At 46.8% G+C, this 14365-nt stretch overlaps 1 protein-coding gene across 1 annotated transcript in view; it reads right to left on the reverse strand.

Moving 5' to 3' along the window:
- The window catches only part of LOC119432673 (facilitated trehalose transporter Tret1-2 homolog), a 157737-nt gene that overhangs the window by 62448 nt on the left and 80924 nt on the right, over positions 1–14365 (reverse strand). The window contains exon 2 of the mRNA XM_049658875.1: positions 5179–5400. Within this exon, the coding sequence (XP_049514832.1) occupies positions 5179–5400 (222 nt within the window). The remainder of the gene's footprint in view (positions 1–5178; positions 5401–14365) is intronic.

Genomic DNA, 14365 nt, shown 5'->3' on the forward strand with positions numbered 1-14365 from the left:
CGCCGAAAAGTCTAATGGCGGTGAAACTTTGCCGAAATGTAGAATATCTTGAGTATACACTGCTCAGAACCTTATAAAAATGTGAAGTATTATGCACAAAAATTACCGAAGATGCTGCAGAAATGTGTTTGAGAATGAAGGTGAGCTATGGCAGAAACCGAGCCAACTGTGTTTACACCAGGGCATGCTGCTCTTTACCCTAAAGTAGCACGGGACACACTGCTTAATAATGCTTTTTGTAAAAGAAATTTCGAGCCATGAACAGTAGGAAATAAGGGCACCACTGAAATAAGAAGAGGCGACGGGCTTTGCGAGCAGTTGACTCAGTGGGCGTAAATCATGGCGATCTGGGTGTAAAATGGTGCATCTTCTCATAAGGGTGACTACCGCGTTTATATTTTGGGGGGAACCGACGACGAATGCACTTGCATTGTAACCACCTTGCGAGAAGGTTCAACATTCTGAGATCATTGTATAATATAATTTCGATGTAATTAAGGCAATACAATTGGCTATATATTTTATTAGAGTTCTTTAGTATTGTTATTAAGTGTGGCATAGATTGTGTTAAGCGCATGATAAAGTGCGATGTAAAATGCCAAAGCTTGAAATTATGGACCAATTATGCTATACGTATACGAGGAAGCACGGAAACAGAACCATGCAGGAAGATAGCAGACTTTATGGAGATACTGGGGCCGCATTCCCAGCACATCACTTTCGGGGATCCTATCACTTTCGCGAGATTATGCGGGACTCGACACAATACGCGTCTGCGTCTATGGGCGGATCCGCTGCTGAAATAGCGCCAATAAGCACGTTGTCTCGACATGGTGCCAGCAGCGTTGTTGCCCGTAGACGCTGACGTTTCCGGTGCCGGGTCACGCGAAATCTCGCGAAAGTGATACGATCCGCGAAAGCACTAAACCCAGTACATTATTACCACGTTACACTCGTAGAGAGGGCGGGCCTCACGGAAGCCGGTAGGGAGCCTTCTTAAAATTTGCCACATGAACCCATCAAGACGTGAGTTGTAACCCTGCAAAGACTTCAACTCCAGCTAAAGACTGCATTCGGAAATTGTTGTGACCCTTAGCGAGCTCACTTTCAAATGGTGTTCTTCCTAAGGCCTATACCGGATTCGCTTTGCTCTGCTAGATTTTTCAATTCTTCGAAATCTTCTTCCTTTCCTTCGTTCTGCGAACCTCGTCCATTTCTGTCACACGCATGAGTTTCGGGGACTCTTCTCTTTTCTTCCTTCATGATTTTATAACTTCTAGTTCTCCAGTCGTGCCAGTCACACTCAACCCCGACAAGATATCCGATTTTAAGCACAGAATGGTATTTGTGAACGTTAGCTCTGGCACCATTTACTCCTTTCCCGATTCCACGCGGCACCTCATATTTATTGTGGCCCCAAAATGCTCTGTGTTTCATAATACAACTATATCATTCTGTGTGCATTCCGAGCGAATACACAGGCATTCCGAGCGCAATCTATGAACGCACTGCAGAAACCAGCTTTGATGACACCACACGTTATGGGCGGTGAACATAGATCATTGTTATTTTTATGCAACTGCAAATGCCACGTGCATAGAATCTAAAACAATGAAATTCACAATATAGCAATAAGAATGCAACGCGGAAGTTCAACCATATTGTTCCGAAGCTTTGTCGGTATTCGTGCTTTGATAACTGCAATGACGGTGACCTGCCGCACTAACTACCACGCCGCAAGAACTACTGCCACCTGATATCGTCTCTTACTGCTATATTGTGCAGCCCGCATGTGCATGGGGACATTTTACTCCAGGAAAGCATATCCTATTTACACAAATATATTTCAGCACGTGGGCAATCTAAAAACAAAACAAAAAAAAATATGCCGTCATTCATTGCTGAAGTTTTGGGTCAGGCCACAAAAATTTCATTTCGCTTCCTGTTTTCTCGTCAACCCCCCCGGCAGGTGGCTGCCCATGTTTTCAGCACGGACAGGTTAAGTTTAGTATGAATGCATGCACACCACTTCTAGCAGCCTCGACCAACTCGTGGTGCGAGCTTCCCGTGTACATGGCTAGAAGAATAACAGCGCGTGGTAGAGCCGTCACTCCAAAAAAAAAGAAAAAGAAAAAAGAAAAAGAAACGTGGGCAGCTTGCACTAGTGGTGCAACGCTGGAGTAAACAGCGAAGTTTATTTATTTATTTATTTATTTATTTATTTATTTATTTATTTATTTATTTATTTATTTATTTATTTATTTATTGAGCACTGCTAGCCTGGTTTCCAGGCCTTAAGCAGTAGTGGGTTACAGTTTAGTTGGTGTTAGACCTCGCTTCAACCAGGTTTTACCAGGCATGGCTAAGTTTTGCTAGGAAATGCTAATGGCTGCTAGGCAGGTATTCCGAATCGGCTCACCGCCGACGCGCAGATTCTCGCTTGACTGCGCGACGCGCTTCACGATGACCGGCTCCTTCTTCGGGTGTCCGGATCTTGTTTGGTCGTCCCATGTCAAGGCTACATGTACTCGCCACAGAGCCAACGAGAGTTCTGCCGCCGTCGCGGCGGCTCCTAGGTGACGTCACGGCCAAGCTGCGCCTCCACACTAGCCGGGGCGAGGCTGGTCGAAACCTGCCGAGCCGCCGCCAGAGGCACCGGTTGCAGGCACGGACACCGCGCGCGTTCCCGCGCGAACGCGGCGAAACGCGGGCGACATCGGCAGCAGCTCTGCACGTTGCCTCGTTGGTGCTGCTACAATTTCTTTCTCTCTCTCTCTCTCCTTTCTCTCATTTTCTCTTTCTCTCTCCCGAGCATAGCGTACGCCGCACGCGTGCTCTCCTTCCCTCTCCTTAACGTCCCACGTCAAGGCAACATGTGCGTGGCCCAGAGAGGAGGCGAAGGACACACCGCTCCCCGAGGTGGTAGCTAGGCAACGCGCGGTGACGTCATCGTTCAGCGAGATTTTTTGTACACGCTACACGGACTGACGGTCGGCTTAAACAGCTCCGCTGTTAAAAATCGGGTAGGCAGGATCAGGGACGCCACCGCGGTGGGGTACGGTGAAACATCTTGTGCGCGCTACAGAGGGTATACAGGGTGTCCCAGCTATCACGCAGCAGGATTTAAAAAAAAAAAGAGGAACGGCGTTACGCGAAGCAAACCTAGTGCGTATTGTTTCCAGTACAGTGGAGTAGCTGCAGGTAATTCTTTCTTTGCTGAGATTTAATTAGCTAATCGCAAATAATTATATAACTCGAAAAGTACTGCCCTAATTATCGAAGTGTCAATGAGAAAATTGTAGAGCAACATGAAAAACTACCGATACAGCTTTCTTTTGCTCAATACGTGCCACATAAATGTGTTTTTCCGAGTGTAAAAGGAGCCCGCGAATACAAGCAGAATTACCGCGCGACTGGTCGCTCGAGGCACTTTGCGTGTATTCGCGGGCTTCTTTCACGCTCGGAAAAACACTTTTATGTAGCACGTACTGAGCAACAAAAAGCAGTATCGGTAGTTTTTCATGTTGCTCTACAATTTTCTCATTGACACTTTGATAATTAGGGCAGTACTTCTAGAGTTAGATAATTATTTACAATTAGCTAATAAAATCTCAGCAACCAAAAAATTACTGGCGGCTACTCCGCTGCACTTGAAACAATACGCGCTAGGTTTGCTTCGCGTAAGGACGTTCCTCCTTTTTTTAAATCGTGCAGCGTGATAGCTGGGACACCTTGGATAGGCACAAGGGTACAGAAATGACGTAACGGAATTAATTACATTTATTCACGCATTAAAAAACTTAGACCTCTAACTTATGTTACGGCAAGTGGCGGCCTACGCTCTAAATTTGCAATTGTGTACGCTCCCTATACGTGCTGGGCCCGTTTGTTTTGCAGAGTGCGTTGGGCATTAGCTAGGGTAAACAAATGACCCCGTATACTGGTGGCATCCGAGACTGCCTTGCATAGCTCGATCCCGGCCCAGTCATTGACGGTTTGTGCTCCTGCGCTTACGTCAATATCCTGCGGTTGTTATGCAAACAAAGAGATTGTTATCCCTTTGTCTTGCTGTACAAGTATCTTCACGACATTTCGGTACCTTACGTGTCGAATGTAAGGGGGCCATTGACGAACAAGATTGACATTTCTCTAACAAAGTACACACTTATGGGCCTTATAACTTGTGATGAGGACCATTTTGAGTTTGATAAAATCACACCTGCTTTCGCATAGCGAGCTCTTTCAGACGCGACCACTCCTCCTAGGATCGACAAAGGTACTGCAGAGCTACGCCTCTCTGCCTCTCTGAGTACCGTGCTCTAGAGCAATTTTAGCTATGATTGCGTCATGCGTGGCGCAACCCATGCATAACAGAGTGCACGACCATGCGAGACTCATGCTTGATCGAGTAATGGCTTCTTTTCTCGGCACAACGATACCAAAGCGCAAGACATGTATTCAAGCATTCGCAAGTTTACGTGGCTAACTTCCGTTATAGCTATCAGGGGGCCGACGATGTAATCGTCAAATCGTGCTCGCTCCCTGCATTCGTAGTATAGGCCCGCCATGGTGAACGGTGAGGGGTGCGGATTGGCATCTGTGTGGCTTGCTCCCTGAGTCTGTTCATGCTATTGCTAAAGTCTGCGTATCGAAGTCTAGAACACCGTAACCGAACAAGCGAGACGTTTGCGCAAAGAAGCGGTCACCAGTAGACCTTATAAGTCCTGATGAACACTGGTTCGATGAGCTTGGCAGATGATACCTACTATGGCTGAGGGAGCTTTCTATAACGCAACCACTCGCGCACGGAACGAGAAACGTACTTCTAAATTCAGCAGTTAGGTTTGTAGCAGTAAACTTAATTAGCCTATCGACAAACGACCGGCTACATTTAGCTACGATTGAATGACGCGTGGCGCTCACAACGGCGCCGTCTGCGCACGCAACAAAATCCTAATCAAGTAAGGGCTTCTTTCCTCTGTGCTCTAGGATATCAAAGTAAGGCGCGTATGTAGTACAGTTGCAAATATGTAAGCGATGATAGTATCACTTGTATTTGTTACACGCGGTATAGGCAAGTGAGCCCTCTGCTAAAAGACACTCCACTTCCAAAACAAAAAGAAGATCCACGAATATTTAAAAAAAAACGTAAACCACGTGCCCATAGAACACACGTACCTTCCCGCTGGGACCGCGCAACTTCCACAGCATCTCCAGGGCGTCCAGCCTACGGCCGCTGAGCATTAGCCAGCGCGGAGACTCGACCGAATACTGGTTTAGAGCAGCCAGTAGGACGGCGCCTGCCAAGCAGGCTACTGCGAGCAGCTGCCACTCCAAAAAGCGCCCCAGCGTGTAAGAGTAGAGGATGCCGACGGTGATGGCTAGCTGGAGCAGGCCACCCTGTACAGCAACGTATACCTTATGGAGAGAATGAGCTTTAAAGGCCAACTGCAAAGAAATCTTGGACTGCATAGAACGCCTAGTTTTAAGGTAGCGCAGACATAACTCAGCCTCGGTGAAAAATCCCACGTTTGAAGTACGAGCGAAAGTGCCAAGAAAAGCTCGGAAAAATGGCCGATTTTGATACCCAAACAAACAAACAACCAAAAGAAAAAAAAACAGAAACGCTGTCATTACCGATTGCCGGAAGTTGTGCGTAACGTTACCTAGGACGCCTGGCTCTTCGGCATGACCTCTGAGATAAGGCGGCACCCGCGGAGGCCTGTGGCACGCTGAAAAATCTCGTTGGTGGCGTGCTGGGAGTTATGTCATAGCGACAACCACCAGGTGCATGCGTCGTCTGCTTAGGTACTCTGTAAAGGCTGCTAACAAGAAAGTCGCGTGGCTCTTCTTCTTGTTTTGCGGGCTTTCGTTAACGATTGTAAAAAAGTGTTTTGTAGCCCGCATTGAGCAACAGAAAGATGGATAGGAAATTTTCCGCGATGGGCTACAACTTTCTCATTGGCAATCTTGCTCCGATTGTAGCAGTATTTCAAAAGTTATTGAATTAGTAATAACTAGGTATGTATTATGAAAAATACAGACAATAGTCTCACTTCCTCCAAGCGACGGCAAACAACATTACCATGGTTCTGCACAGCTACGTGGCGTTCGCATTTTTTAAAAGTTGGGACACGTCACGCGAGACATCCTACATATAGTACAACTATGCATCCCATGTCATGGCCTGTCCGGAGCGCGCATCTGTCGACTGGGCAGTCGCGCGCTCCACACGGGCCGTTTGCGTTCGAACGCTGACCAGGATTGAGCTATGCTTCGTTCAACAGGTTCGAGCAAGCATACAGTTGCTTCTCCGAAGCCTGGGCCAACAATCCGGTGGCCCACATGACCTTTGCCAAAAGACAAGTGGCCCTTTGTACGGGCAGCTCCTGGATTTTTGTCCTGGACAAAGGTCTCTATATTCTCATTTAAATTATGCTGCAGGGCGCACATTGCGCAATAAAACAACAACAAAAATCATATAGTTCCAACAAGGAAATAAAGAGGCACGTGTCTGTCGTTCAGAAAATCGTCTCGTATTCAGCGGAGCCCAAGCGACTGGCGTTGGTAGACCTTGTAGGAAGGATTTTTCAAACGGGGTGGTGGGTTGCGCCACCAAGTTCTCATTATTTTGCCGAATGACCTACCTATGCTTAAAACAAAACAAGGAAGAATTCCCATCATCAAACTTTCTGAATCCCTACTAGGAACTTTGTTTTTGTATGCCTCCGTTATTTGTCGCCTCCCCTACTTTTCTGCCACCAAACTTCCAATCGCCTGTTACTAATATCTACTGCGGACTTGTTTACTTTCCCCCTACTATCACTGAACAAGGACTTCAAGGAGACCAGAGGAGCCCGAATTGACCGCTGGGTAGATATCTTCACATTCTAATAAAACATGCTCCATCGTTTCTCTAGCTTTACCGCAGCAAGCACATGCGTCTTCATCCTTGGTGTACCTCGCTTTATAAGTGCGGGTTCAAGGGCATCCTGATCTCGCTTTGAAACGTAAAAGCTTCCCTTTGAGTTATCAAATTATTTCTTTCCTGGTTTCGTTTTTTCCTCTTAAGTAGTTGCTCACAGCTGGTTTCCTTTCCGTTACCGCCTCCCATGAGATTGTCTCAGCCTCCCTGACTTTGCGTTTGACTTTCTTTGTTGCCGTGTTACTTACTATACATGTTGCATACTTGCTGGTAAGCTTCATAGTTCTTTGTAAGAAGCTGAAACAGCCGCAACGCCATCTGGCCAGTACCCGGTAACTATACCGGAACACTGGACACACAACCGTGCGCAGCGGCGCTGTAGGCGCAAACTTCCCAATTTCGTAATCTTCACGCCAAAGCGGAGCACTAAGCAAAATGACCATATTCAGCCTATACGTTAATGCGACCCTGTTGGTAACCGGCAAGCATGGTGACCGGGGGAAGCTTAATCGCACGCGAATGCGCACAGACAGTCTCAAATTAACGTACATTACGGTAGCATACAACGTGTCTCGAAGAGATAAAGGTATCTATTTTTAGAGCGCCGCTCTTAAGGCGGCCGTTTGTGGGGCGAGCATCGGCGTCGGCGGCGTAACCGAGCCAACGAGCACAGAGAACGCGGATGGCAGCGGGGGATAAAAGACCCGAGGAGGAAAGCGGAGAGAGGGGTGCAGCGGCACCATGAGGTTGTAAGCGCAGGAGGGTATGGCGAAAGCGTGAGAAGCAAATCGTAGTGCGGCGACGCCGGCTACGAGATGGCGCCACAGTGGTGCGCGTCGTCTGGCAGATTTGTCGACGGCGGCTGCTGTGAATCGCGCCCACGCGACACCCACGCGCTGGCTCTCGCAATCTCCAGAATAACGAGGCAGTCGCGCCACCACTTCGCTCCGTTTGCGACGTGCCGCACGAGACAGATTGTGCGCGTCAGCCATTATATCGCGAAGTGAAAACACGTATACAACTGCGCTCGAATTTCTCGTTAGGGAGTATCGTAATCGTCGGTCTATTCGTTTTCAGTGCCCCGCCGTTTAAACGGTTGAAGTTCAAGTCGCGGTGTACAGAGGACGATATATTTTTATGACTACTCCATTCGACTTTGTCGCGGCATGATCAGGGCCGCCGTTTCCCGTGTTTAAGCCGCCACGTGGAGTCCCTGAAAGCTAGCGCCCGACAGCGTACCTGAAAGCTGCGCACATGAGGCCGAGAGATGGGTACTTGAACCTTGTCAATTGTCGTAAATGTATGAGGGCTGTTGACGAAAGTGTTGGAATTCTTTACTCAAACTTTAGGTAGGGCGCGACGACAGCACACAGGGGCCCTCTAATCAAAACGCATGTTTGAAAAAATGCTGCTTGAGGAGCCTGTAAGTCTGCAAAGATCTCATTTTTTAGCCACAATACGTATCGCCTTGAATCGACCACCGTTGGTCTCGAATCACGTCACACTAAAACATTTTTGCAGTCGTTTTCTCTCATCGGAATGGAACTAGTTGCTGTTGATGTCGTATCAATTCAAGATATCCAAAGATTTCCAGCAGCTTTAACATTGTGCAATCGAAGCATTTTTATTATACGTTTGTAACGTAAGTGCATTTTGTATTTATGACTTTACTATCTTAGTTTGCTGCCAATTTCTCATGACAATCTACACCCTAGCTAAAACGCTATAATAAACAGCCTTTGTACTTGAACGTTCTAACTGGTCGTATCTTTTTTTCATTTGCTGTAACTAACTCCCCTCTTTGATGCTTTTGACCCTGGGGGTAATAAATAAATAAATAAATAAATAAATAAATAAATAAATAAATAAATAAATAAATAAATAAATAAATAAATAAATAAATAAATAAATAAATAAATAAATAAATATGTGGTCGCTACGTTTTACATCAACTTCTTTTATTACTTTATGAACACGTGCATTCGGCTATACTAGTATAAAAGGACGTGCATCCTTTCGAGCTTAACTTGGCCGCAAACAATAATCATCATCGGTCATGCGTGCCTTTACTTTCTTTAACACCGCGCGCCCGGTACTTCCACGTCCCGAACGGCGAGTACGCTCTCAGCGTAACACAACAACAGAGTTTTCAAGAAAGGAAACGCAAGCCAGACAGATTACGATTATTGTTGGCGGGCAACAAACACAGCAAAGGGTGCAAACGTTTTTTTTACACTGCAAGTATAAAGATTCCATTCTCTTTACCAGCTTCAGCTTTTTTTTTTGTCTAATTGCGGTCTCTACCCAGGCTAAATTTTATTTAGACTGCCTATTGAATGTCTATAGACGTTTCACTACGAAGTTGATAGAATTAGTACTGATGCCTGCAAAATGACTGCACACAGCCAATTTACTGCACACGGCACGCTTAGAAGTCTATGGGCTAAATAGACCAGAATAGAACACGCTACTGGTAGGATCAAGTCTGTAGGAGGGAATATTATTATATGAGGGGTGTACGGACACCCTGTAGAAATATATTTATTTTTAAAAGGGTAAAGGTGGGTTTCTAGACGAGTAACCTCTGCAAAGAAAACCGACCATAGTCGAGACAAAGGATAATGCCATAAGTACACAGACTTTATATAGACATTCTGTAGACGTATTTTTGCGCAGAACAGCTATTAAATTACTCCTTATTGCCGACACATTTTGTTTCTGAAATACAAGCCTGCGGAACATCGTCCCACTTACTTGGTTCCAGGTAGGGGTGTGTCAAATAATGTTCGCAATAAAAATTGCACGCGTGTGGGACAATGCTCCGAAGAGCAGCACCTGATTCACTGAGATGATATTCCACATATTTATTCTTATTTGTATATAAAAGAAATAAGAATCTTATAACTGGAACATCGTTCCATATATTTTCTAATCTCGTGCGACATCGTTCTGCTGGGGTAAGTGAAAAATACGTGCAACAACTTTCAGCTTATAGTTGGATGCGATGGCAGGATTAAGGATAGGATTTGTTTAGTGTGAGTGTCGGTAAGCGCTACGATTTTTATACCAAGCAAACATTCCTGCGGTGCCTCCAGTGAACACGAAACGCCATAGTCGTAACTAGACAGCCGAGTCGGCACATGGTGTGGGCAGGCTGAAGAATGAAAAACACGCTCATTCCGAGGGTTTTTCGTGGTGTACTGAGCGCCACGGTGTCTACAATAATCTTGAAACCAGGCGGCTTGTTTTCATCGATCTTCGGGTTACAAATCAGAGGCGAATACCAATGAACCAACAAGGGGCAAGCGAGCACGCGGCTTTTCACTTTGAGTAATCGTCTCAAGAAAGCGACTTGGACAGGTCGTCAGTCGATACGTTAGGATTGGGAACAGCAGCTGCCTGACAAGCTCTTGCAGGTAAACACTACGCCAGGCAATCAAATTTAGGCATGACACGCTTAACGAAAATCTTAATGGGAGGCAGCTCAATTTCGTAACATCAACTAATTACACGACAACGTGGCCAATATATGCGCAGCAAATATCAGCGTTACAACTCATAAAGAAATTGTTTGTTGTTTTAGTGCATTTTTTTAAATAAATATCGTAAAAGCTAGCTTCCAGCGCTGACTATGACGTTGCCCCATCTATAAATCTCGACACCTGTCCCACCCGTACATATATATAGCTCATCTGCGCAACCGCGCTATGTGCCGTCCAATACCATAGAGCCTCGCTGAGCGGGTAAGGACACCTCCGCGATGTAGGCGGGCACGCAGAGCGACACCATTCCCGTGGCGATGCCAGTCACGAAGCGGCCAAACAAGACTGTGACGAAGGAGGTGTTGGCGAACAAAGTGGCGTATCCGGCCATGTAAACCACGGCGCTGAGAAACAGCGTGAACCGGCGTCCCATTGCTTGGGCGGCGAGTGCTCCCGGTACAGTGCCGAGAACAGCGCCGATCGGCAGCAGGAAGCTGAACCTGTCCCTCCGCCGCAAATTGAGAGAACGTACACCCGTGAATAGAAAATCAAAAGAGATGCTTGTTGGAATCAACCTTAAACGAAGCTCTTTCATAAGGTTTCAAATAAGCGATACGCAAATACAAACATGACTTGCCCTATTTTGAGAACTGCTCAGGTTCTTGACACGTCGCGGGAGTTTTGTGTCGTTTGGCTTCATGATAATCCGTGCGTAACTGCTGGCGTTGTGCACCACGTTTTCCGGCATAGCGAATATACGCGGCTGCCCTGCCCGACGGTAAGACGCGGGTACTCTGTCACGTCATCCACGTGACCAACGCGGCCATGGATAACACTGTATCGGGGATCAACCCATTTTACTCGGGCAAGAACCCAACCAGCAGGCACTCCGAGCCACGGTAAGGTAGGGAACGAAGGCACTGTTTAATAAACGAATTATGCAGATTAAAGCACATATCTGCTGCAGCGACTACATTTAGTTACTACTCGTTGTCTCACTGAGTAATTTCCTAGAAGTGGCAGGTCACAAGCACAACTGTACGGCAGTTCACATAGCTAAATAAGCCGATTAGGCATACATGTGCCGTGCTGTAATGAACTATTTGGCAGATAACTAGAAGGCACGGTAAGCAAAGTCTGGGCGATCTCTCAAGGAAAGCTTCGCCGAAAAGGTGCCATGCTAGTTGGCGTCACTCGTTCCAAGATGAAGATAAAGTAGGTTTGATTGATTGACTTCTTGGTTAAAATTAAGCGCTATAGTTTCTACGGAAATGCATAGATGTAGACAGCAATCACACTCACCATTTAGTGAGCAAGTAAGTGAGCGTCTTTCCTAACAAGGTTTTGGCGTCTTCGTGCAAACTAGCGCAAAAGTTTACCCGATATACGCCAAAGAGAAATGCGCGAGAAAGCACCAGTTCGTTTTTGAAGCAACGATTACTCGTCACTTGTGTACGTGAACCTTACACTCTATTGTCAACGAAGTACAGTCGTCCACAAATGTTTAAGGAACACGGGAGTTGCGAAAAGCTGGATTACCGTGGCGCCTGGCATAAAATGCCTTGGATTTGAAGTATCGCCATGTAGTAGTATTTGGGGCAGACGCATTGATGCGTTAAACGAGAATTGCCTTGTTATATGGCGAGGCGAACTTGACCTTGGTCGTGGAACCCGTGTTCCATTAACATTTGGGGCCTACTGCACCTACGAGTATCGGCGTACCATTGCGACAAATGGGGGGAAGAGCATTGATTGCTTTTAAAGTAGTGGTCACCCGTGATGTACAAATTCGGATATCGATTTTGAGCATCGTACTACCTAAAAAATGTCGCAGTTTCGCCCGAAAGGCGAAGCATCAATTGCGATAGCAAATTAGTAGACAGCTATTCGGAGTAGGGGTATCGCTGCATAAACTTGGACACATTCGCTTACTAACTGAATTAACAAGCGTGGTGTCAGCGCGCACAAGCAAACACGAATAGATCACACTCAATGACCACAGATAACCACTGTCAAAACGCTGGCAGCAAGCGCAGCCGCCGAAGCGAGCGAAGGTTCGTGCGGTCTATCGCTTCAACGGAAACTGAGCGGCGAATGCACAGCGCATACAAGGGTCAGAGCCGTGCGGAGATCGCTTTTAAGAGACGGTGCGGGCGACCGCCACAGCCGGGCAAAGTACAAGCGCAGTTGTTGGCAGAATAAAAGCTGCCCCCCCCCCTCCCTCCCGCGCTGCCTTCCCGCTTTCTTGCTTTCTCGTGGGAGATTGAGTGGCCAGTTCTCCTTGCGCCCGGTTGCAAGATACGCATTTGGTGCCGCAACACAGCGTCGCCCCGCCTCTCTCCCAGCCATACCTCCACGGCCTTTCGCGCGACGAAGGTCGCATTTGCTTTCCGCCGTGCGTTCGCTCTCAGTCATAGCGCACGTCCCCCGCGCACTTTCACTCGTGCATACGGCGCGCGGCGATGATATTATCGCCCTTGGACTTTATACGGAACCTCACGGCGACGGCGACGACGACGGAAGGAATCAGGTTCAAGTGTCCATATAATTGCTATCGCAATAAAACGCGTGCGCCCTACATCAAATAATTTTACTTGAACGCATGGTGGCCCCCTACAAGTTTCCGTATGCTGCCATATACTCCTAGTTCGATCCCGGGTTTCGGCCCCAAAATGCGATGTTGGGAGCGAATTTTGCAGGGTTTATTGGCGCAGAGCGTTAAGCCGTCCAAACATGACGAACGCAACGTTCCAAGCCTAACTTCCGCTATCTCTCTGTCGCGAGCCCATTTTTACTTCCTCCTCCTTGAAGCACCGCGCGATTTCCAACAACATATGGGGCATGTCCCATATAATAATATGATCATATGAGTATTTAATATAAACGCACGTATGTTCTTATATATCATATGGGGTCTATGATATACGGCGACATACACGTTTTATATAGCATCCTCATTTGTTCATATGGTGTTACTGAACCGGGGGATGATGGATTATTTTTTTTTTGACAGGGCAGCAACGCGTTTCTGACGCAGAAGAGTGTCTCGTGCAAAACCTGTAGACTCGGCATAAATGTTGAATCCCCTGGCATCTCTAATTCAAGTTAGGGTGTTATCTGCCTTATCATAAAAAAAAGAACTGTCTCAATCAGTGGTGCAGAAGTCACTTCTCGCTTAAACAGACTTATTGTCAACCTACCTAAAGCATCCAATCTGCCACTGTGAAACTACACAACAAAAGCGGACCTTGCGATTTTGTTATTTGCCTTTGACAGAGCTTTGCCACGGACAAAACAAACGTAATTTGCCTCCCTTCCACGACTTTTGTCGAAGAATTATTCCTGAAAATGTGGCTTTCTATACGATAAGTAAACCTAATTCCTGTTCCGAAGGCCCATCACATGTGCCGTAAAAAACTGTGATATCTGATGGTCTTTTCGAATCTACGAAGTTGTGAACCTCTTGATTGCCTTTCTATCTCACAGTTATGGTGGGTTCTAATATTTGAAAGCAGGAAAGGGGCTTAGACTGTATATATAATGATATCACCACATGGAATGTCGACCAGAATTGGCCGCCATTCTAAGTCGCCTATATTCCACCTCCTAGCTATTTTAAATAGAACTGCGTGTAATACGCCACAGTTCATATCTACGTGGAAGCAAAAAAGTCACAGGCATGCGCCGCACACGCAGCACAGTCACAGCGTAGGTTCGCGGAGCGGCTCAAGAGTAGCTTCAATTTGGGCACCACGCACAACAGGGTCTTCGCGGCAGTCTGTTCGCCTCATTTTGACGAGAAGGATCTGAACTGTCCGCCCGGCGTCGGCGGCGAGCTGCGGCTTATAATGCTCTCTCCACAGCAGTCTACTAAGCCCGATCGAGCCTCACAACTACAACTTACATGTCGGGCGCGCCGCGTTTGCCGGCACCTTAACTAGATGGCGCCACCATACTG

Source organism: Dermacentor silvarum, chromosome 11 (assembly GCF_013339745.2).
Source record: "Dermacentor silvarum isolate Dsil-2018 chromosome 11, BIME_Dsil_1.4, whole genome shotgun sequence".
In the NCBI taxonomy this organism is placed as follows: Eukaryota; Metazoa; Arthropoda; class Arachnida; order Ixodida; family Ixodidae; genus Dermacentor; species Dermacentor silvarum.